This window comes from Mirounga leonina, unplaced genomic scaffold (genome assembly GCF_011800145.1).
Source record: "Mirounga leonina isolate KUSES-001 unplaced genomic scaffold, KU_Mleo_1.0 Mir_115, whole genome shotgun sequence".
Classification (NCBI taxonomy): Eukaryota; Metazoa; Chordata; class Mammalia; order Carnivora; family Phocidae; genus Mirounga; species Mirounga leonina.
Window position 1 is genome coordinate 74,688,638 of NW_023270268.1, and position 19,949 is coordinate 74,708,586.

Sequence of the window (19,949 nt, forward strand, 5' to 3'; positions counted from 1 at the left end):
CCCGGAGCCCGCCCCGGCCATGGCCCGAGCCCGCCCGCCGCCGCCGCCGCCGCCGCCGCCGCCGCCGCCGCCGCCGGGGCTCCTGCCTCTGCTCCCTCCGCTGCTGCTGCTGCCGCTGCTGCTGTCCACCGGCTGCCGGGCGCTGGAAGGTGAGCGGCGTCGGGGGGCGCGTCCAAGGCTTACGGTGCCCGGGGTCACCCGAGCGTAGGCCGGGGGGGACCCGCGGGGTGGGTCAGATGCCAGCTGGGCGCACGTCGGAGGAGGCTCCGTCACCCGCGCCGCCGCTCCGGGGGCCGGAGGATGGGGTGGGGAGGACGCCCCCGGAGCCGCCTCGCAGGCTCCAGCTGGCTCCGAGGCGGGCCGTACGCGGATCGTGGCTCTCGGGCAGCTGGACTCGGGTTGAGCGTCCCCGAAAGTCACGGCAGCGCTGTGAGCTCTTGGGGGAGAACCCCGCACTCACCGCAGAGGAGCGGGGCCCCCAGCGGCCCGGGGAGGCGAGGGAGTGTGGGCGACCCACCGGGCGAGGCGGGGGCCTCTGAGGCTGCCGCGGGGCTGTGGCGGGTGGGGGCGAAGCGGGACTCCCAGGTTGGGGGGCGGCGTTGGTCAGGAAGCCGTTGGAGTTGACTGTGAGAGGTGTGAGTGCGTGCACCCCGCTTTGTCAGGGGATGGCTGCGGGGTGGAGAGGCGGGGGCCTGTTATTGTTTATGGTTTACGGAGCGCCAGTTACCCACGAGGTGCTGCGTGCACGGGCAGTGCGCGCTGCTCTGCGCCTCACCTCCGCCTTCTAGCAGGACATCCGAGTGCTCGGGTCTCCGTTGAACCCCCGAAGTTCTGGGGTTTGCCCCATTTGCCGGTGGGGAAAGGCCGAGTTTCTCAGTAGGTTGTGTGAAGCCGACCCAGACGGTGCTGGCGGGGGTGGGTTAGCTCCAACTTGCAAGCGACTGTACTTGGGGGAACAGGATGCTGTTGGCCCTGGTGGGAGAGCTCACACACATGTGGCCACTTGACACGAGCCTGCGGGACACAGAGGCGCTGACACTGGTCACGAACAATAGACGCACACACACAGAGCTTCCAAAAACTTTGAAGCCATTAAATGAGAGAAGAAAAACCTTCCTTAATGTGGAGGGCAGGACACCACAGAAATTTGGGGGAAATTGGAATATAGACCGTTTTTATTTTCGGAGTCTTTCACAGCCAACTAGTCACTTTCTTCGTACAGAAACAAAAATATGAATTCTGCGTAACTTGGTTTGTTTGTATGTTCACAACTGGTAAACTTAAAGGTTGGAAGGAAGAAAGAGCACAGTTCTGAAAGAAAGGCATCTTCTGGTGCTTTCCAGTTTTCTCTGTGGAAAAAATGTTCCTATGAACCCGCACCCCCTTTTACCTCTGAGCCCACCAGCCCTGGACAGACCGATTCACACGGGGGGACACACGCAAATCCAAGCAGACACACTGAGGTCGCGCCCACATGTGTGTGATAGGATCTGAGGCGTGAGAAACCAGTGTGGGGCTTTGTTGTTGATTGCCTCAAGGGTGTGAGCCTGGGAGCCTGTTGGAGTTACCAGGTCTGTGTCTCTGTGTCTTAGGCCGGGGGGGGGCAACGCAAGCACAGTCGCTTATGGGGCGCTGTGTGTGTGCTAGGCGCGGGGCCCTTGTTGTCAGGTGTGGTGGGTGCTGGTGCTGCCAGGGGGCCGGAGGGGTGTGGTTTGGGTCAGGTGAGCAAGGGCTACCCGAAGAGGCTCACTCCTTCCTCCCTTTCTTCCTCCTCTTCACCCCTCACAATCTGCTAGAGCCTCAGTGGCAGGCCGTAGCTGGGAGCTGGCATCCAGGTCTCCAGGCCTCCAGGCCGGAACGCTGAGGGGCTGACCAGGAGATAGAGGACCCATGAGCAGTAGCAGCACAAGAAAGAGAGGGCAGCAGGGCCCCAACCTTGTCCCTCCTTCCCCCCCTCGGCTGTGTCTGGGGCTACTCCCCGACTGGGCAGGTGGTGGCTGGCAGGCCAGGCCAGTGTGGGATGCCCCAAGGAAGTAGCAGTGCCTTCCATGTGTGGCTTTTACCAGTTCCTTTACTTTTGCCATACCTCAGACCTTAGGGTTTTCAGTTTGTGTGCGGGAGAATGAAAGGAAAAAGAGAGATGCTTTGGGGTGCAGATCCCCACACAGAAGTACGCCTACCCACTCAGTTCTCCCTCGTTGTGAGATGGGCCAGTGATAACACCCACTATCCTAGAGTTGTAGGGAAGATTGCGTCCTTAATGTGTGTGGGGTGCTTAGCACACAGCCATTATTATTCAGGGATTAACTGCTATTATCGTTATCCTAGGGTCTGCTCTCTGAGGAGGGACAGAAGTGAAACTGGTGTGTGCCTTACCTGCTGGAGGGAGGTTAGAGGAAGGGGTGAGGGGGGCGGTGTGACGGGGGAAGGTTGGTCTGAAGAGAAAATTGTCTCCCCACTTCCATCTCCCTTCAGCTCTGGGAGGGATGGGATGGGATGGGATGAGAGCGAGGTCAAGGGCAGCTGTCTGTGTCCTGCCCATCCCCCAGCCCTGTCTGGAGCTTGAAGGGTGAGGTGGGAAGACTTGGTGGTTCTGGGCTATGGCCACCTGGCAGGGCTAGCTGGGACCCTCCCCACTCCCAAGCTTTACAGGCAGGGGATCCAGGCTCCTTGCTCCAACCTTCCATTTGGCTTTGCCAGGATTTGGTTTGCCCTGGGCCTAGGGGAGCCTTTTGGCTGTCTGTATCCGGGGGCCATTATATCTAGGCCCAGAGTCCTGAGTTGTGTGTACTGTTTCGTCATGGATCCCCTGGTTAGGTGCTGTCTAGCACCTGGTTGCTCTACCTCCCTACATACTTGGGGTCCACCAAGACTGCATCCAAGGACCTCATCAGTTTTCCATGAGGATGGAGCCAGGGTCCTTGCTCGTCCTCCTTGGTTGAGGAAACTCCTCTCACCTTGCCCTCTGACTGCTTACCTCTCCCTGCAAACACACACTGATTTTACCCTCAGATTTACCCTTAGTCATAAGAAAACGGGGCCACTTCGTTGCTGACCCTCCTTTTGAGTAGTGTCTCCCAGGCCCCCGAGCCAAGATCCTTCTCCCCTTCAGGACCACGAACCGGAAGGTGAGCAGACCAGGAACAAGCGTGGGATGAGGAAGGAAGTCTGGGCCGTAGGGGCCTCACCCCTTAGATGGGACGGGGAGGTCTGCAGAGAGCCTACCCTTGTGAGGAAAGAGAACCGGTTGCCAGGTGCAGGAGGTGGGGACGGCCGCAGTGCCCCTGGTGTGCGAGGGAAGGAGGCGGTGTGTGAGTCCCTCTCGCCCGCCCCGCCGAGGATGCAGCAGTGGCCCCTGAGGAGGTGCTCGCTGAGAGGGGACGCCAGGCCTGGGATTTCTGGGCTGGCTCACTCCTAGAGTTGCCTCTGGCGCCCCCACCCCATCCCTGTTTGTCACGAGCTGGCACCTCAGAGCTGCCGCTGAAGGACGGTGGCAGGTATTTGGGGGAACCAGTTTGCTCGTCGCTGCCTTCCCTTTAGCCAGAGCTGCTACCTCCCGCTCTGTGGCCTCAGCGGTGGGGAGCTAAAGCCTAAGCTGCCGTGGGCAAGGCCTCCGCCACCCGGCCTTACACTAATTAAACAGCATGAAGAGGCTGAATCACCAGGCCTGCATAGTTTGAAAATTGTAGCCCTGCCTGTTGTGCTGAGTCAAACTGGTTTGTCGGGATTGGGCAGCTGGGGAGGTGGGGGGGGGGAGGGAGACTGGGTACAGCTGGGCACCTGATGGGGTGGGAGAGGCCCCCTGCCCCAAGGGCTGCCCTGGCCCCAGATCTCCTATTGCCTTCTGCCCCCAGACCCCTGGCCAGAGCCACTGTGGCTGGGATCCCAGGGAAGGGCTCAGAGGCCTCACTGAAGGGCTAGCTGTCCATCCATCCTGGCTGGCTGGCAAGGCCAGGGCTAGGGTGGGGGCATGGATGAACACTGAGGCATCTGGGCTCCTCGCTCTGTGCTTTCTCCTCCCTTCTCCCTCTCAGGTTTATTTAATTATAAATCCCCACGATCTAAAGGGAGGAATGGAAAACAAAATGTGTTCTCTGTTTTGAGATGTTCCCCTCCCCTCCATCCTAGAATGGAGGGCCAAGGGGCCATGGGCGGAGAAAGGGAGAGGTAGCTGGGGGGGTGAGTTCGGCTCTTCTAGGTCCCATAGCAACCCTCCCGCAGGCCCCCTTCCTCCTCAGGCTGACCACCCTGAGTGTGCAGCTTGGTACACACATGTATACCCACTGACACACAGGGTAGGGGCAAGATGGGAGAAGATGGGACAGAGGCCTTGGGTTGGTTGGCCGAGGTCGGGACCCCATCAAGGAGGAGGGAGACCAACTCAGGGCCGGCGTGGGGTTTTTCTCCCTCTCTTTGCAGGCAGGGCTATGCGCCTTCTTGTCCGGATTCTGCCCCTCAGTCCACCTGCCCCTGCACACTCCGCTGGCCCAGCCCAGGAGCATGACCTTCCCCACCGCCTTCAAGTCCCTCATCCGGAGCTTGGGCTTCTTGCTTTTGTCTCTGGGGTTTTTTGATTCCCTGGGTCTCACTGACATAGAGCAGTGTGCTCTGTGTGACTTGGGACCTGGGGTGCTGTGGGGTCTGGCAGTTCCATAAAGTTGTATGTACTTGGCCCTTCACCAGGGTTGGTGGCTGGCTCCCAGCTGCACCAGGGCTGCCCAGTGAGGCCCTCAGACACAGGCTGGGTGCCCACGATATTCTCCTCTTGCTGCCCAATGTATGTGTGGAAGTGTTGCCCAAAGCTCCTGGGGCTAAGTCTCTTCATGATGCCACCCCTCTCCAAGGGCTCAGTGCTGAGGACAGTGCCATCGTGCTGGCCAGGAAGTACCTGGGGAGGCTACACCCAGCCACACCCAGAATCATCTTCAGGCTCTTGCCCCACCCCCAGTCTCGTGACCAGTGACCGCTCCGGCCTCGGCCAGGGCCACGGGAGGCAGGTCTGGGGTTTGCTCCTTCCCTGCACTTCTGGCCAAGACTGGCCCAGTCCCTCTGCTTTCTTAGCAGACACTGCCTTCTCCTAGCCCTTCCTCCATCCACCCCACCTGAACACTCCGCTCATAGAAAGAACATGCTTGCAATGTGTGTGTGTGCGCGTGTGTTGCATGTGCGTGGAGGATGCCCCTCTGAGGCTTTATCCAAACGTAGACACGGGCATTAGCACCGCGTGCTCCTGTGGCATGTTTGAGCACACACGCACATCAGTGTATGCAGCTGATGCCCGCCGTGCGTGACTGCGTAAGAGCACGTCGTCGAGTCTGTACGGAGAACCTGGTGTTTGGGTTTGCACTTGGCTACACTCAAGACTGTGCCTTGGGGCCGGCAGTCGTGGGCAGTTGGGTGTGTAAGGAGAATGTACTGTCTGGTGTGCGTGCCCTCCGTGAACGCCGAGGTCTCTGGAAATCTGCACACATGAAGACTCTAAGAGTGAGTGTTTGCCTAAGACAAACCAAATCCGTGTGTAGGGAAGCTTCACTGTACGTGAATGTCTAAGGGAGACTAATCTGTTTGTACCATATGCATCTGTGTGTCTGAAAAAGACCGACCGTGGCTGTGTATGAAGCCGTGTGTGTGTGTGTGTGTGTGTGTGTTTGCGGGCGGCTGTGGCTTTGTGTGTTTTTGTCCACCATATGTGTTGACTTGTCAATCTTTGGCCCCAGTGGCAGAGAATGAGCCCAGCCACTGAGAACTGGGGAATGCTTGTGCGGGTGTGTATTTGTGCACAGGCAAGAGCCACACAGCTGCCGCCACGTGGCCGTGCTCTGTGGCCCTTTGGAAACCTGAAAGGGGTGCTGGTTCACTTCTGAGCATTGAAGCCCCAGTTCCAGAAAGCCCCCAGGCCTGCTGTCCACTTCCCTGCTCGCTTTGGAGGGGTCGGTGGGGTTTCCGGCCTGGCAGAGCCCTGTAGCACAGAGTGGCTGTCTGCCTTCTGGTCTCCCTCCAGCAGCCACATGGGGGGCAAAGGAGGATGGGGGTGCAATTGGCAGCTGGGGCGCTTGGAAACTGCTCGCTCAGTCCTCTTTTGTCCTTACTCCTGTACCTCATAATCTTCACCCCAGCTTGCGTACGTGCACGCGCGTGCGGCACTCACGTAGCAGAGGAAGGTGGGCTCTGTCGGGTTGGGTCTGTCCCTCCCCATGCCACAGACAGATGGATGCTGAGACCCCCTCCATGCCCTTCCTGAGGCTGGGACACAGGCACCTCAGGGTCTCCCTCTTGCTGAAGGGAGCAGACCCCTCCCCTTCCCCAGAGAGCAAGCCCCCTCCCCACCAGGATGACCGGAGCCCTTCCTCGGGCACACATGACTCAAAATCCAAGTCCTCTCCTCATTAATGGGAAAAATGTGCCGAGATTGAGCGATGGCCAAGGCTGAGCGATGGCCAAGGGCCGATCCCCGCCCCCTCCCTCTCCCGCTCCCCAGAAATTAAACAGAAATGAAGAGCCTCCCTCCAGCCCTGCCTACCCCCTCCCCTCCTGGTCCCCACCGTCCCCTCCCTCCCCTCAGTCCTCTCAGAGCCAGCACAGGGCTTGTTTTAAACTGTGGAGGAATCTGGCTGGAGGGGGGAGGGGGCTGAATATTTGGGTTTAAACAGTTCCAGATGGGTTTGGCACAGGCTGAGCAGAAGGAAGTGAGGGAGAGGGAGGAGGGAGGCAGCTCGAGGGAGCGGTGGGAGCCCCTGCCTACTCGGGGCGGGCGGGTGGCGGGCAGCGGGCAGACAAGCAGGCGGACTGGCTGGCTGGCTGGCTGGCTGGCTGGTTTGGGGGGGAGGGGGTGCGCTGGGCTCGACTGGCTCCAGGGACAGGAATACTCTGGGCTGCTGGCTGGGGAAGAGGCTACTTGGAAACCTCCCTCTCTGTCTCTGTCTCCTTGGGCCTCCTTGTCTCTCCAGCTCACCGTCTTCTGTAGTCCTCAGCTGACCACCCCACTGGCTGGTCCTAGCCAGCCGGCTCTACATGTCCTTCCAGCTCGGAGCCACCCACCATCCGCCTTGGCGAGGCCCCTGCTCCACCACCTCTCTCCCTGCCTGTCTCTGGGCCCCTGCTTCTGCCCATCTCTCCTTGCCTCCTAGCCCCCTGCCAAATGTCTGTGTCTGTCTGTCTGTCTGTCTGCCAGAGAGGCCTGTTGGGCCACCGACCGATGAGGCTGGGATGGCTCACCCTGCAGCCAGGTCCTCCAGGGACCAGCCACCTCTAATAGAAGAAGAGGGAGCTTCACTCCCCCTTTGCCTTACATGAGGGTCTGGGGCCACAGCTGCCTCACCCACCATCCTCAGCTCAGACCCAGACTGCAGGAAACCAGTGAAGGCCACAAGCCTGGAACCTGTGGGGTTTGGGTCTTTCTCCTCCTGGGCAGCCCCAACCTGCCCTCTTCCAGCTCAGGGCAGAGGGGAGAACTGCTGCTGCCCTGTCTCCCAGGCTCTAAGAAGGGAGTTGGCGTCTCTCTCCTCTCAGAGAGCAGAATTGTTCAGTCAGAACCCAGAACCTGATTCCTAGGGGAGTGAGTTTATGTCAGAAACGTTAATGGGCCCCTCCTATGGCTGAGCAAGGGGAAACAGATAAGAAACTGAAGCTTGGAACAGGATTGGTGCTATGACAAAGCCCCTGGCCCTGGATGCACAGAGGAAGGAATCTAACCCTAATTTGGTGGTTCAGGGAAGGCTTCCTGGAGGAGGTGACAGCTGGATTGGGACTTATAGGATATACAGGAGCTTTCTCGGCTTGCTTTCTTCTTCCCTTCACACTGTAGTTAGAGTGCTCTGGTTAAGGGGTTAGTTATGGAGTCTGCTACCTTTCAACCCTTCACCCCAAGTCCTAGCAGTTTTACCTTAGGCCATATATTTACTTTATCTGGGCCTCAGTTTTCTCACCTGTAAAAGGGGTACACCAACAGTCCTTATCGAAGGACTGTGGAAAGAACTGAGCTAGCTTGTCTTGGTGGCCCTCAGCCCAGCCTCAAAGAGTATTCGTGCCCATCCCGCAGAGGTGTTTGAGTGGGAGGCTGGGTGGGAGCAGGCTCTGCCCTGTAGCTTCCCTCCCATTCCCCTGGGCATGTGTGGTGCCGGGCCTTTGTGTTGGGAATGGAGTCAGGGGGGGCCTGGGCAGCAGGGTCTGAAGGACACGGTCCTTTGCTCTAGGATAAAGGGCCTGCTACCCCCTTGTGTGGAGATCAGCCGAGCCTGTAGGTGTGTGAACTGGGCCTGGCTTTTACCTCTGTCAGTAGGACACACCCACCTCTGGCTGGCCGACCTGATGGCTCACGTCTTTGGGGCTATAGCGTTTCCGGGGATGGCTGCAGGCTCTTCTCCAGGGCAGGGTGGCTGAGAGCTTCGAGCACTTGGGGGCGGGGTGGGGTGGGATGGGCTGGTGCCTGGTGGGAATCATTCTCTGGTGTCCTGGCCTTTCTTGGACGACCTCTTTCTCCCCATCATGAGCATGGCTTCTGACCTTTGTTCTTCTCTTGCTCCCCAGAAACCCTCATGGACACAAAATGGGTGACATCGGAGTTGGCATGGACATCTCATCCAGAAAGTGGGGTAAGCCCTCCCCACCATCTCCCCTGAGTGCTGGTTGTCAAGTAGGCCACTTCCACCACCAGCGTCCATCCCCCTCGCCTCCCCGGGGCTTGAGAAGGGCTGCCTCTGCCCCCTGCCTATCAGTTTCACCTTCTGCGTCATTCCCATCCCCTGCACCTGTCACCTTCCTTCTTTGCCTATGGGTAATTCTCACCCTTTCAGCCTTCAGCCTGTCTGTGTCCTCCTCCCCCCCACACACCATCTTTGTCCCACTCTCCCTCTGCCCACCCCTCAGCCTGCCTTCAGCCTGTCACCATCCTTCTCCTGCCTGAGAGCTCTTTGCCTATCTTCTCCAACCATCTCCCTCCTTCCTGGGTCCCTGGGTAGGGCACTGTCTTGGGGACCAGGAAACCTTGGCTCCAGATCTCTAACTTGCTATGTGACTTTTAGCAAGGCAGCTTACTTTTCTGGGCTTCCATTTCTAAACAGTTAAATTCCTGTAGTTCTGACATTTCTAACATATTCTAATTAACCTCCCTAGATGGCCTTCACAACTCCACTGAGCTCTGGAACACTGGGGTGGGATGGCGCTCCAGGCCCTCATTCACCAGACCTGACTGTGTGACGTTGGGCAAGTCTCTACCTTTGAGAGTCTTGGCTTCCTCTTCTGTAGAGTGGGGGCAAGACAACAGATGTACCTTCTCATGGGGTTGTAGTGAAGGTTAAACGTGATAGTGACAGCCAGTGTTTATTGAATGCGTGCTCTGTATGGGACATTGTTACAGGCCCATTGTATATATTAAACTGATTTGATTCCCTACCATGTCATTTACATCCAGTCAGCCCCATTTATAGACAGTGAAACTGAGGCACAAAGATAACAAATATTATAGCTAATAGTCCCATAATACTTACCGAATGCTTTAAGTTTTTTATTCACTTAAGCTCATTTATCCCTTATATGGCTTTATTCTCGCCATGTTACAGACGGGGAAACGGTGGTACAGGGAGGTTAAGTGGCTTGACCCATAGTCACACAGCAAGGACTGGGATTTGAACCCATGTAGTCTGCATGCCCAGCCAGTACACCACAGAAGCATCCCCGGGAAGTAAACACGGATCTGGGCGCGTGGTAAGCACCTGGAACATGCTGGCGCTCATTCTGTCTTTTTCACTTGGCCCATGCACAGTGGGAAGAGGTGAGTGGCTACGATGAGGCCATGAACCCCATCCGCACGTACCAGGTGTGTAACGTGCGGGAGTCAAGCCAGAACAACTGGCTTCGCACGGGCTTCATCTGGCGGCGAGAGGTGCAGCGCGTCTACGTGGAGCTCAAGTTTACCGTGCGTGACTGCAACAGCATCCCCAACATCCCTGGCTCCTGCAAAGAGACCTTCAACCTCTTCTACTACGAGGCTGACAGTGATGTGGCCTCGGCCTCCTCCCCCTTCTGGATGGAGAACCCCTACGTGAAGGTGGACACCATCGCACCCGATGAGAGCTTCTCGCGGCTTGATGCTGGCCGCGTGAACACCAAGGTGCGAAGCTTTGGGCCGCTCTCCAAGGCCGGTTTCTACTTGGCCTTCCAGGACCAGGGTGCCTGCATGTCGCTCATCTCTGTGCGGGCCTTCTACAAGAAGTGTGCGTCCACCACCGCAGGCTTCGCCCTTTTCCCCGAGACCCTCACTGGGGCCGAGCCCACCTCTCTCGTCATTGCCCCTGGCACCTGCATCGCTAATGCTGTGGAGGTGTCCGTACCACTCAAGCTCTACTGCAACGGCGATGGGGAGTGGATGGTGCCCGTGGGAGCCTGCACCTGTGCAACCGGCCACGAGCCAGCTGCCAAGGAGTCCCAGTGCCGCCGTGAGTGGGGGCTGGCCTGGGGCCGGGGGCTGGGGAGGACTCCTACCTGCCAGTCAACGAGCTCTGGCTTCGGGTCTGAGGCGGAGGGAGGGAAAGGAAGAGGGGTATCGAGTGCCCAGAACGTGCTGCGAGGAGGGAGAGGAGAGACAATGAGGAGACGCACCAGAATCGTGAGATAAAAAAGAAACTAAAGAGACAGGAAGAGAAAAACATGGAGAATCCTTGGTAAGGAGGCCCCTGGGCAGAGAGGCAGGAAGCCGGCCGAGATGCCTGCTTTGTTTGGCCCCAAGTGGACACCCCACCCCGGAAGTACTAGCTGGGCCTCCGAGCTGTGGGGACAGGGGCTGTGGGCACTCACGCTTGGCCCTTTTACCTTCAAGTCTCATCTGCTCCTCGAGAGGCGGTGTTTACAGCACAGTGGTCGGGGGCCCAGTCCCTGAAGTCTGAGTCCTAACTCTGTCACTTAGCACTGGCGGGACCTTGGGCACGTTACTTAACTCTTGGAACCTCGGTTTCCTCGTGTGCTAGACGGGGACAATCGTGGGGCTTCCTCTATGGGCTTGTAGTGGGCTTAAGTGAGTCGATGCATGTGAAGCTCTTGGAAAAGTGCCTGGCACATGGCAACACCATCACCACCTAAATGTCAGCCATGACTCTCTCGGGAGCCAGGGGATGTGTGGGGACAGGGATTCTCTTGTCCTTATTTCATATAGGAGGAGGTTCAGGAGGCTTGTCCGTGGTGGCTTGCCGAGACTCCTAAGACCTTACAGTGTACTAGACTTTCGGCTCTAAAACCCATTCACGAAGGGTTCTCATTTGAGCCTCCGTTTGCCAGTAAGGAAACGGAGTCTCTGAGAACAACTACTCAAAGTGTCATAGCTGGGAATGTGGGAGTTGGGGCTACAGCCTTGTCCAGTGCTCTACCATGCAGGGCAAGATGCTAAGGGCCTTGCCTTCTATCCCTTCTGCCCCGGCACTTGCAGCCTGTAACTCTGAAGGGTGGGGGCTGGCTCTTAGCACAGCGCGAGGTGTGAGGGGGACTGGCTGCCCCACCTGGCTGGGAGGCCCTGTGTTGGGTGTTGGCATGGCAAGGTGAATAGTGCCTTGCCCGGCCCCTCTCCACTTTATGGGAACCTGCCCCAGACTTCCTCTTCCTAAGTGGAGAAAGGGGGTGGGGGTGATGAGCCTGACAGCCTGAAGAGGGGCTAACACTCTGCAGGTCCCTGGCAGGAAATGCATGCTGGTTCCCATAGCAACCAGCCTGGCCTGGCCTCTGCCCCCTCCCCCACTGGCTCAAAAGAGCTTGGGTGGAATATCACCTTCGTGAGGGGGAGATTAAATCCCAGAGAAAAGCATAGCCCCAACTCTGGGCATTCCACACTCTGGATGACCTCCCCAGGGGCAGTCATATATGGATAGAGTGACCATATGCTTTCACATGTCTGGGGCAGTCCTGGCTTATGCTCATTATCACATGATTATTACTAGCGGCCCCTTTCGCTCTCCAAATATTCCAGTTTGAATAATAAATTCTATGGCTGTCATAGACAGGCAGAACCCCACAGCCCAGGACCAGGGGCCCCAGTGTAGATGACAAGAGAGGAAACTGAGGAGAAGGGATGTTCAGGCACCCAGCTCTGGGCTCGCTTTGGGGCCTGGGGTGCCCCTTGTGGATGCTTTGAGGCCTCTGAACTCCTGGTGACCCCAGCCTTCCTGCCTGCTGTCTTTTTCTCCTTTTCTCAGCCCTCTTCAGCCCCCACCCCTGCCCAAGGGCAGGAAGGAGCTGCTGCCCTGCTCCTGGTGGGTGGGGAGAGAGGCTGGTCCTGGGACCAAGGCCCCGCCTCTGGCTGTTCCCGGGGTGGCCATGAGGGTCCTAGCAGTGATTTTCCTCCACTTTCAGGGAGGGGGCGGGAGCATCCTGGCAGAGTAGAGGGTGCTGCCAACCTGCCAGTGGTCTCTTCCCCACCCCTCCTCTTCCTTCTCTCTCCCTTCCGTGCCTCAACAAGCCCAGGCTGCCCAGGTGATGGGGCTGACGTCTTCGCCCGTGAGGCCCTGGGGTAGGGGTGGGGGGCCGGGGCGGGGAGGAATCCGCTGACGTGGGGTTTCCATGGGGCAAAAGGGCCTTTTGTAGCTGTACCGGAGTTAGGCAATCCCAGCATAGCCCCCACAGTCTAGGAGCTGGAGGGGCCAAGACCAGGGCTGTGGGAGGGCCAGAGTCTCACCGATCTGAAGAGCATGCCCATCCTCTTCTCCCACGCAGCCTGTACCCCTGGGAGTTACAAGGCGAAGCAGGGAGAGGGGCCCTGCCTCCCCTGCCCGCCCCACAGCCGCACCGCCTCGCCAGCTGCCAGCATCTGCACCTGCTACAGTAACTTCTACCGTGCGGACTCGGACTCCGCAGACAGTGCCTGTACCAGTAAGTGAACTCATGGCCCCGCTCGGGGGCCCGAGACGGCCGCTATGAACGGCCGCTTTCCAGATAGGGAAACTGAGGCTTGGGGAGGTGCGATGTTGTGCGCAACATGGCACAGCTGAGAAGTGACTGGCCCTGAGCCGGAATCTAGGCCAGCCGCCTCAGCCTTTCCACCAACACTCAGGAAGCACCCACCAGCTCCTAGCCAGGCATCCGGAGCCACGGGCCTCTAGCCCCTCACTCCTCCCTCTGTGTAGAACTGCTGTTCTCCTGGCCCAACCCCAACCATAGAGGGGGCGTCACGTCCTTGGGGCAGCCTAGTGCCCTGCTTCCTCCCTGCTCTGGCCTTTGGTGCCAGGCATTGTGCCAGGTGCCAGCTATGTGGAGGAGAATAAGATTCAGTCAGTAAGTCCTAAAGGAGCTTGCCACCCGGTAGGAGAAACAGATATGAAAACAGATAATGACCATATAATGTGCTAAGTGCCGGGCTGGAAGGATGCCCAGGAATTGTGCTATGGGGGTGCAGAGGACAGGAAGGAGAAGAATCAAGGAAGGCTTCCAAGAGGTGGTGACATCTCAGGTTGAGCCTTGAAGGCTAACTAGCATCTTCCCAGTGGAGAATTGTAGGAAAGCTATTCTGCTTATTAACGCAGAGTCAAAAGCAAGGCGGTAGGAAGCTGCTTGCGGTACGCAGGAACCCTGGGTGGAAGGGTGGTGCTGGAGCCCTAGCTTACTGCCCTCTCCCTCCACCTTCCCTACAGCGGTGCCATCTCCCCCCCGGGGTGTGATCTCCAATGTGAATGAGACCTCACTGATCCTCGAGTGGAGCGAGCCCCGGGACCTGGGTGGCCGGGACGACCTCCTATACAACGTCATCTGCAAGAAGTGCCACGGGGGCCCTGGGGCTGGGGGCGCCTCAGCCTGCTCTCGCTGTGATGACAATGTGGAGTTTGTGCCTCGGCAGCTGGGCCTGACAGAGCGCCGGGTCCACATCAGCCATCTGCTGGCCCACACGCGCTACACCTTTGAGGTGCAGGCCGTCAACGGTGTCTCGGGCAAGAGCCCGCTGCCCCCCCGCTACGCGGCTGTGAATATCACCACCAACCAGGCTGGTGAGGAGGGGGCACGGGAGGGTAGGGCCTGGGTCATTTTCTCCCACACGGAGCTTAGGTTGCCCAGGGCCTGCTGATGGACCACCAGGGGTCCCCTGGGCGCCGGGTCCTTGGGAAGGATGCCAGGGCCGAGAAGCCCGTTGTGAGCCCCACGCCCATCTTCCCTTAGCCCCGTCCGAAGTGCCTACACTACATCTGCACAGCAGCTCCGGCAGCAGCCTGACCCTGTCCTGGGCACCCCCAGAGCGGCCCAATGGAGTCATCCTGGACTATGAGATGAAGTACTTTGAGAAGGTCAGAGCCTTGGGGGGCAGGCGGAGGCCTTGGGGTGAGAAGATGACCCCCAGATAGCGTCAGGGGCCCCTGGGAGCAAGTACCTCCTGGGTACTGAGGCAGCCACAGGTGGGCCCTGGGGGGCGGCAGGGGCGATGGGCCTCAGGGCCACTGAGGCGCCTCATTTCTCGCGGTGTTGCAGAGTGAGGGCATCGCCTCCACGGTGACCAGCCAGAAGAACTCGGTGCAGCTGGGCGGGTTGCGGCCTGACGCCCGCTACGTGGTCCAGGTCCGTGCCCGCACCGTAGCCGGCTACGGGCAGTACAGCCGTCCGGCTGAGTTTGAGACCACAAGCGAGAGAGGTACGTACCCCACGGCCCCTGTTCCTGCTCACCTCCGTCCCTCCTCACTTTCTGTCCCTCCACTTACCCAGTCCCCTCCCGGTCTCCAGGCTCCGGTGCCCAGCAGCTCCAGGAGCAGCTTCCCCTCATCGTGGGTTCTGCCACGGCTGGGCTTGTCTTCGTGGTGGCTGTCGTGGTCATCGCTGTTGTCTGCCTCAGGTATTCCCAGGCCCGGCTTGCTCCCTCGGGCTGGCGAGAGCTTCCCTGGAGCACCCTAGAGCCCACATGCCACAGAGGCCCTTGGTAGGCCCAGACTCTCCTCGCTGCCAAGGCCGTCTCTAGTCCACACCGCTGTGCTCATGCCATCCCCTGCCCATCCCCTGGCAGATCCCCTCGGGGACTGAGTCCACTGAGTCCCTTGCCCAGAGACCCAGTAGCTGCTGTTACCCCTACCTGTGGGGCCAGGCAGCAGGCCATCCCCTGTGCACCCTGCCCCTCTTGGGAGCCCGAGGGTCCCCTGGACAGAGGGAGCTGTCGGGCTTGTCTCAGGCCGCACCCCTGCCCTGCCCCCTCCAGGAAGCAGCGGCGCGGCTCTGACTCCGAGTATACCGAGAAGCTGCAGCAGTATGGTGAGTTTGTCTTTTCATCCTGATCCTGCCGCCCCCGGGCAAAGTTCCTGTGGTCCCTGCAGGGCTTGGAGATACCCTTTTCCCCTGCCTGGGATTTCATCCCTGTACTCCTATCCCGGATAGCCCCTCCTGCTTCCACTCAAGTGCCATTTCCTGAGCCCCTACCTCCCTCCTGCTAGCCCCAGAGATGCATGAGAAGTGACCCCTTTCCTCAAAGGCAGCTAATCCTAGGAGAAAGACAAGATACGTAAACACAGGAAAAAATGAGAGGACAGTTTAGTGATAAGCTGGGTGTTCCTGTTACAAAGGGCAGTAAGAGTTCAGAAAAAAGGAAGCCTTCCTGGAGGAGGTGGCCTTGGGCTGAGCTGAGCCAGGAGGGTTGAACAGGGTTTAGGGAGGTGGGGGAGAGTATTCCTGGCTAGAGAAGCCTCTGGAAGGTAGTGGGTGGGGTGGGGAGAGTGCCCGACTGTGGGGGCAGTGAGAAGACTGGTTTGACAGCTGCTGGGGAGCGAGGCTGGGTAGTTGTGGCCAGTCCTTGGAGGGTCGTGAAAGGCAGGCAGAGGAGTTTGGACTTGACTCCACCATAGGTAATCCGAAAGGCTCTCAAGCTGGGGAGTAATACAATGTGAGTATTGTTTTAGGGAGACAGGTATGCAGGATAGATTGGTGGGAAAAGTCCAGAGGCAGAGAGCCCAGCTGGGAGACTATTGCAATAGTCTGAGTGTTGAAGGCCTGGATAAGGTCAGGGGCAATGAGGGAATGAGGAGAGGGATGAATCTGAGAGATGTTTTGACATGATGAGAGATGGTCATCTCTCATTCTTCTTCAGAAAGAAGAATAAGAATCCTAGGTGTCTAGCTTTTATGGCCACTAGTTCTTATGGAGGGAATGGTGAGGGGGTGGAGAAGGGGCGGGTTGGGACTCCAGCAGGGAGGAAAGACTTAGGAGGGAGGGTGTGAAATGTGCTCCCATCAGGGTTTGGGGAGGAGGGGCAGTAGGGCAGTATGCTGGGCCTGAGGGCGCAGCCTGAGGAGTTCCCTCACTGACCGCCACCGCAGGCCAGAGATCTGGCCTCCCTCATGCCTGCCTTTTCTTCCTCTAGTTGCTCCCGGAATGAAGGTTTATATTGACCCTTTTACGTATGAGGACCCTAATGAGGCTGTGCGAGAGTTTGCCAAGGAAATCGATGTCTCCTGTGTCAAGATTGAGGAGGTGATTGGAGCTGGTGAGTCCCCTAGTGTACAGTGGAGAGGAGAGGTGTCGGGGGTGGGGGGTGTTACCCCAGGGAGGGGCCAGCATGCACTGGATACAAGGCCAATCCCAGAAGCCCCTTCCTACCTGTGCCCTCTGCCCTGCAGGGGAATTTGGGGAAGTGTGCCGGGGTCGGCTGAAACAGCCAGGCCGCAGGGAGGTGTTCGTGGCCATCAAGACGCTGAAGGTGGGCTACACAGAGAGGCAGCGGCGGGACTTCCTCAGTGAGGCCTCCATCATGGGTCAGTTTGACCACCCCAACATAATCCGACTAGAGGGCGTGGTCACTAAAAGTCGGCCAGTCATGATTCTCACCGAGTTCATGGAGAACTGTGCCCTGGACTCCTTCCTCCGGGTAAGAGCCAGCCCCCAGCCCCTCTCCCTGCCCTGCCCCAGAGAGCTGTGTTGGGCAAACCACCCCCTCCCACAAGGTCAGACACACCCAACCCTCTCCAAGTCTACAAATATTTACTGAGGTGGCCTGGTGCAGGGAAACAGCCAGGTCCTCAGAGCCAGAGAGACCCAAGTTCCCATCCCGACTCTGCCTGTGTGACTTCAGGCTTTATGTAACCTCTCTGAGTCTGAGCTGCCTTAGTTATAAAATGAAAGCAGTGAGAGCTATTTGGATCCTCACCGGGGTCCGTTGGGATGTTGTATACAGATACCCGCCACACAGTGGGCCGCTTACTTTCAATGCACTCTGCACATAGTCACAGGGATAGGTGAGGCATGGTCTCCAAGGCCTTAGAGAGGGTAGGTGGAGGCACAGGGGGGCGGGCATGAAGGTCTCGGGTGGGCCCTGGGCTAGTAGGGAGGTGATGGGTCCACCTGAGCCTGCTCGTTGCCTCCAGCTCAACGACGGACAGTTCACGGTCATCCAGCTGGTGGGCATGTTGCGGGGCATTGCTGCTGGCATGAAATACCTATCCGAGATGAACTACGTGCACCGAGACCTGGCTGCCCGCAACATTCTTGTCAATAGCAACCTGGTCTGCAAAGTCTCAGACTTCGGCCTCTCCCGCTTCCTGGAGGATGATCCCTCTGATCCTACCTACACCAGCTCCCTGGTACAGGAAGCAGCTGGGAGGGACACCGGGGGCGGGGCCAACCAGGCAGGGGCTCGGGGCTGGGGACCAGCCCCGAGTCATAGGGTGAAGGGCATGTGCCCCCCCCACCAGGGCGGGAAGATCCCCATCCGCTGGACTGCCCCAGAGGCCATAGCCTATCGGAAGTTCACCTCTGCTAGTGATGTCTGGAGCTATGGAATCGTCATGTGGGAGGTCATGAGCTATGGAGAGCGACCCTACTGGGACATGAGCAACCAGGATGTGAGTGGGGCCAGCCAGAGTGGCCAGGTGGGTGGGAGTCAGCTGGGGAGCGAAGTGGTGGCTCACTCCAGGTTTCCCTGTTCTCTCTTCAGGTCATCAATGCCGTAGAGCAGGATTACCGGCTGCCCCCACCCATGGACTGCCCCACAGCACTGCACCAGCTCATGCTGGACTGCTGGGTGCGGGACCGGAACCTCAGGCCCAAATTCTCCCAGATTGTCAACACCCTGGATAAGCTCATCCGCAATGCTGCCAGCCTCAAGGTCATCGCCAGTGCCCAGTCTGGGTCAGTATCTCTGCCTCTGTTCCCACTCTGCTTCTGAAGATTTATGTATTTATTGGAGGGGGGGGGCACATGAGCGGGGGGAGGGGAAGAGGGAGAAGGAGAGAGAGAATCCCAAGCGGACTCCCTGCTGATCGCAGAGCCCGACATAGGGCTCGACCTCACTACCCAGGGATCATGACCTGAGCCAAAATCAAGAGTCGGACGCTTAACCGACTGAGCCATCCGGGCGCCCCATGTTCCCACTCTGCTCTTGGGCCAGCAGCCCCACCCCTGCTTCCCTTGCCATTAGGATTCACCCAAGTCTCTCTCTTCTCCCCACAGCATGTCACAGCCCCTCCTGGACCGCACGGTCCCGGATTACACAACCTTCACGACAGTTGGTGACTGGCTAGATGCCATCAAGATGGGGCGGTACAAGGAGAGCTTTGTCAGCGCGGGGTTTGCAACCTTTGACCTGGTGGCTCAGATGACTGCAGAGTGAGTGTGCCTCAGATTTGGAGGGGCAGGGCAGGGGGCCCCGAACAGGGCCCAGAGTGGTGGGCAGGAGGGGAGGGACTGACCCTGCCCTTGGTCCATCTGCAGAGACCTGCTCCGGATTGGGGTCACCTTGGCTGGCCATCAGAAGAAGATCCTTAGCAGTATCCAGGACATGCGGCTACAGATGAACCAGACACTGCCCGTGCAGGTCTGACACCTGACTCCCACTGGGTGGGTACCCCCCAAGGACTGTGCAGGGACTCTGACCAGCCGGCTGGACTTTTGGACTTTTGGATGCCTGGCCTTAGGCTGTGGCCCAGAAGATGGAAGTTTGGGGAAGGCCCCAACTGGGACTTCTCCTCCAGGCCTGTGCTCCCTCCCCAGGAAGTGTGCCCCAAACCTCTTCATATTGAAGATGGATTAGGAGAGGGGGTGATGACCCCTCCCCAAGCCCCTCAGGGCCCAGGCCTTCCTGCTCTCCAGTGGGGGATCCCCACCACCTCAGACTTCGCTGTTCTTCAGTGCTGGAGGTCCTGGCAGGGTCAGGTGGAGGATAAGCCTGGGTTCTATAGGGCCCAGCCCTGGCAGGGGTCTGGCCCCCCCAGGTAGGCAGAGTAGTCCCTCCCTCAGGAACTGGAGGAGGGGACTCCGGGAATGGGGAAATGTGACACCCCATCCTGAAGCCAGCTGGCACCTCCAGTTTGCACAGGGACTTGTTCTGGGGGCTGAGGGCCCTGCCCCACCCCCACCCTTGGTGCTGTCATAAAAGGGCAGGCAGGGGCAGGCTGAGGAGTAGCCCCTTGCCCCCCAGAGACTGACTCTCAGAGCCAGAGTTTGGATGTGTATGTGAGTGTGTTCGTGTGGCTGTGTGTGCGCGCGCGTGTGTGTCTGTGCATGCACTGGCCTGCACAGAGAGCATGGGTGAGTGTGTAAAAGCTTGGCCCTGTGCCCTGCAGTGGGGCGAGCTGGGCCGTCAGCGGAATAAAGGCAATAAGATGATTCTCTTGCCCCTTCTCTTTGCACCTCCCGAGGTGGGATTCCCTCATGCCCTCAGATTCACAGTCACTCAGTGCCGGCCCTCTTCAGAATTCCCTGGAGTCTGTTGGAGACCAGACTTACTGCATCTAACTTATTGCATCTTGTGCTTCAGCCTTATTGCATTGAACCTCTGGGAAGTGGGCAGTAACAGGAGAGCAAACTGCCCCGGAGTGCCTTCCTGCTAAGGCCCAGGTGTTCCTGGGGTCAGGACCGACACTTCCCAGTCAGCTGGTGTTTTACAGAGTCCTTTCACACCCATTGTCTCTGAGGGAGCTGAAGGTGTAGGGGCCAAGTGACCTTGGGACACAGAGGGCAAGAGTCTACACTGGTGTTCATATACGGAGGCTAGCTCCTTTCAGCAAACATCA

General features: G+C 58.7%; 1 protein-coding gene across 1 annotated transcript; it reads left to right on the forward strand.

Annotated features, from left to right (window-relative positions):
• Positions 1-19: 19 nt before the first annotated feature.
• EPHB3 (EPH receptor B3) lies at positions 20-19,542 on the forward strand. The gene is made up of 16 exons (XM_034999739.1): positions 20-149; positions 8,527-8,591; positions 9,761-10,433; positions 12,694-12,849; positions 13,608-13,958; positions 14,128-14,252; positions 14,434-14,593; positions 14,683-14,791; positions 15,149-15,201; positions 16,304-16,426; positions 16,560-16,807; positions 17,304-17,519; positions 17,631-17,780; positions 17,873-18,066; positions 18,388-18,543; positions 18,649-19,542. Exons 1-16 carry the CDS (start codon positions 20-22, stop codon positions 18,755-18,757), a joined length of 3,018 nt encoding a protein of 1,005 aa, XP_034855630.1. The 3' UTR covers positions 18,758-19,542.
• Positions 19,543-19,949: the final 407 nt, after the last annotated feature.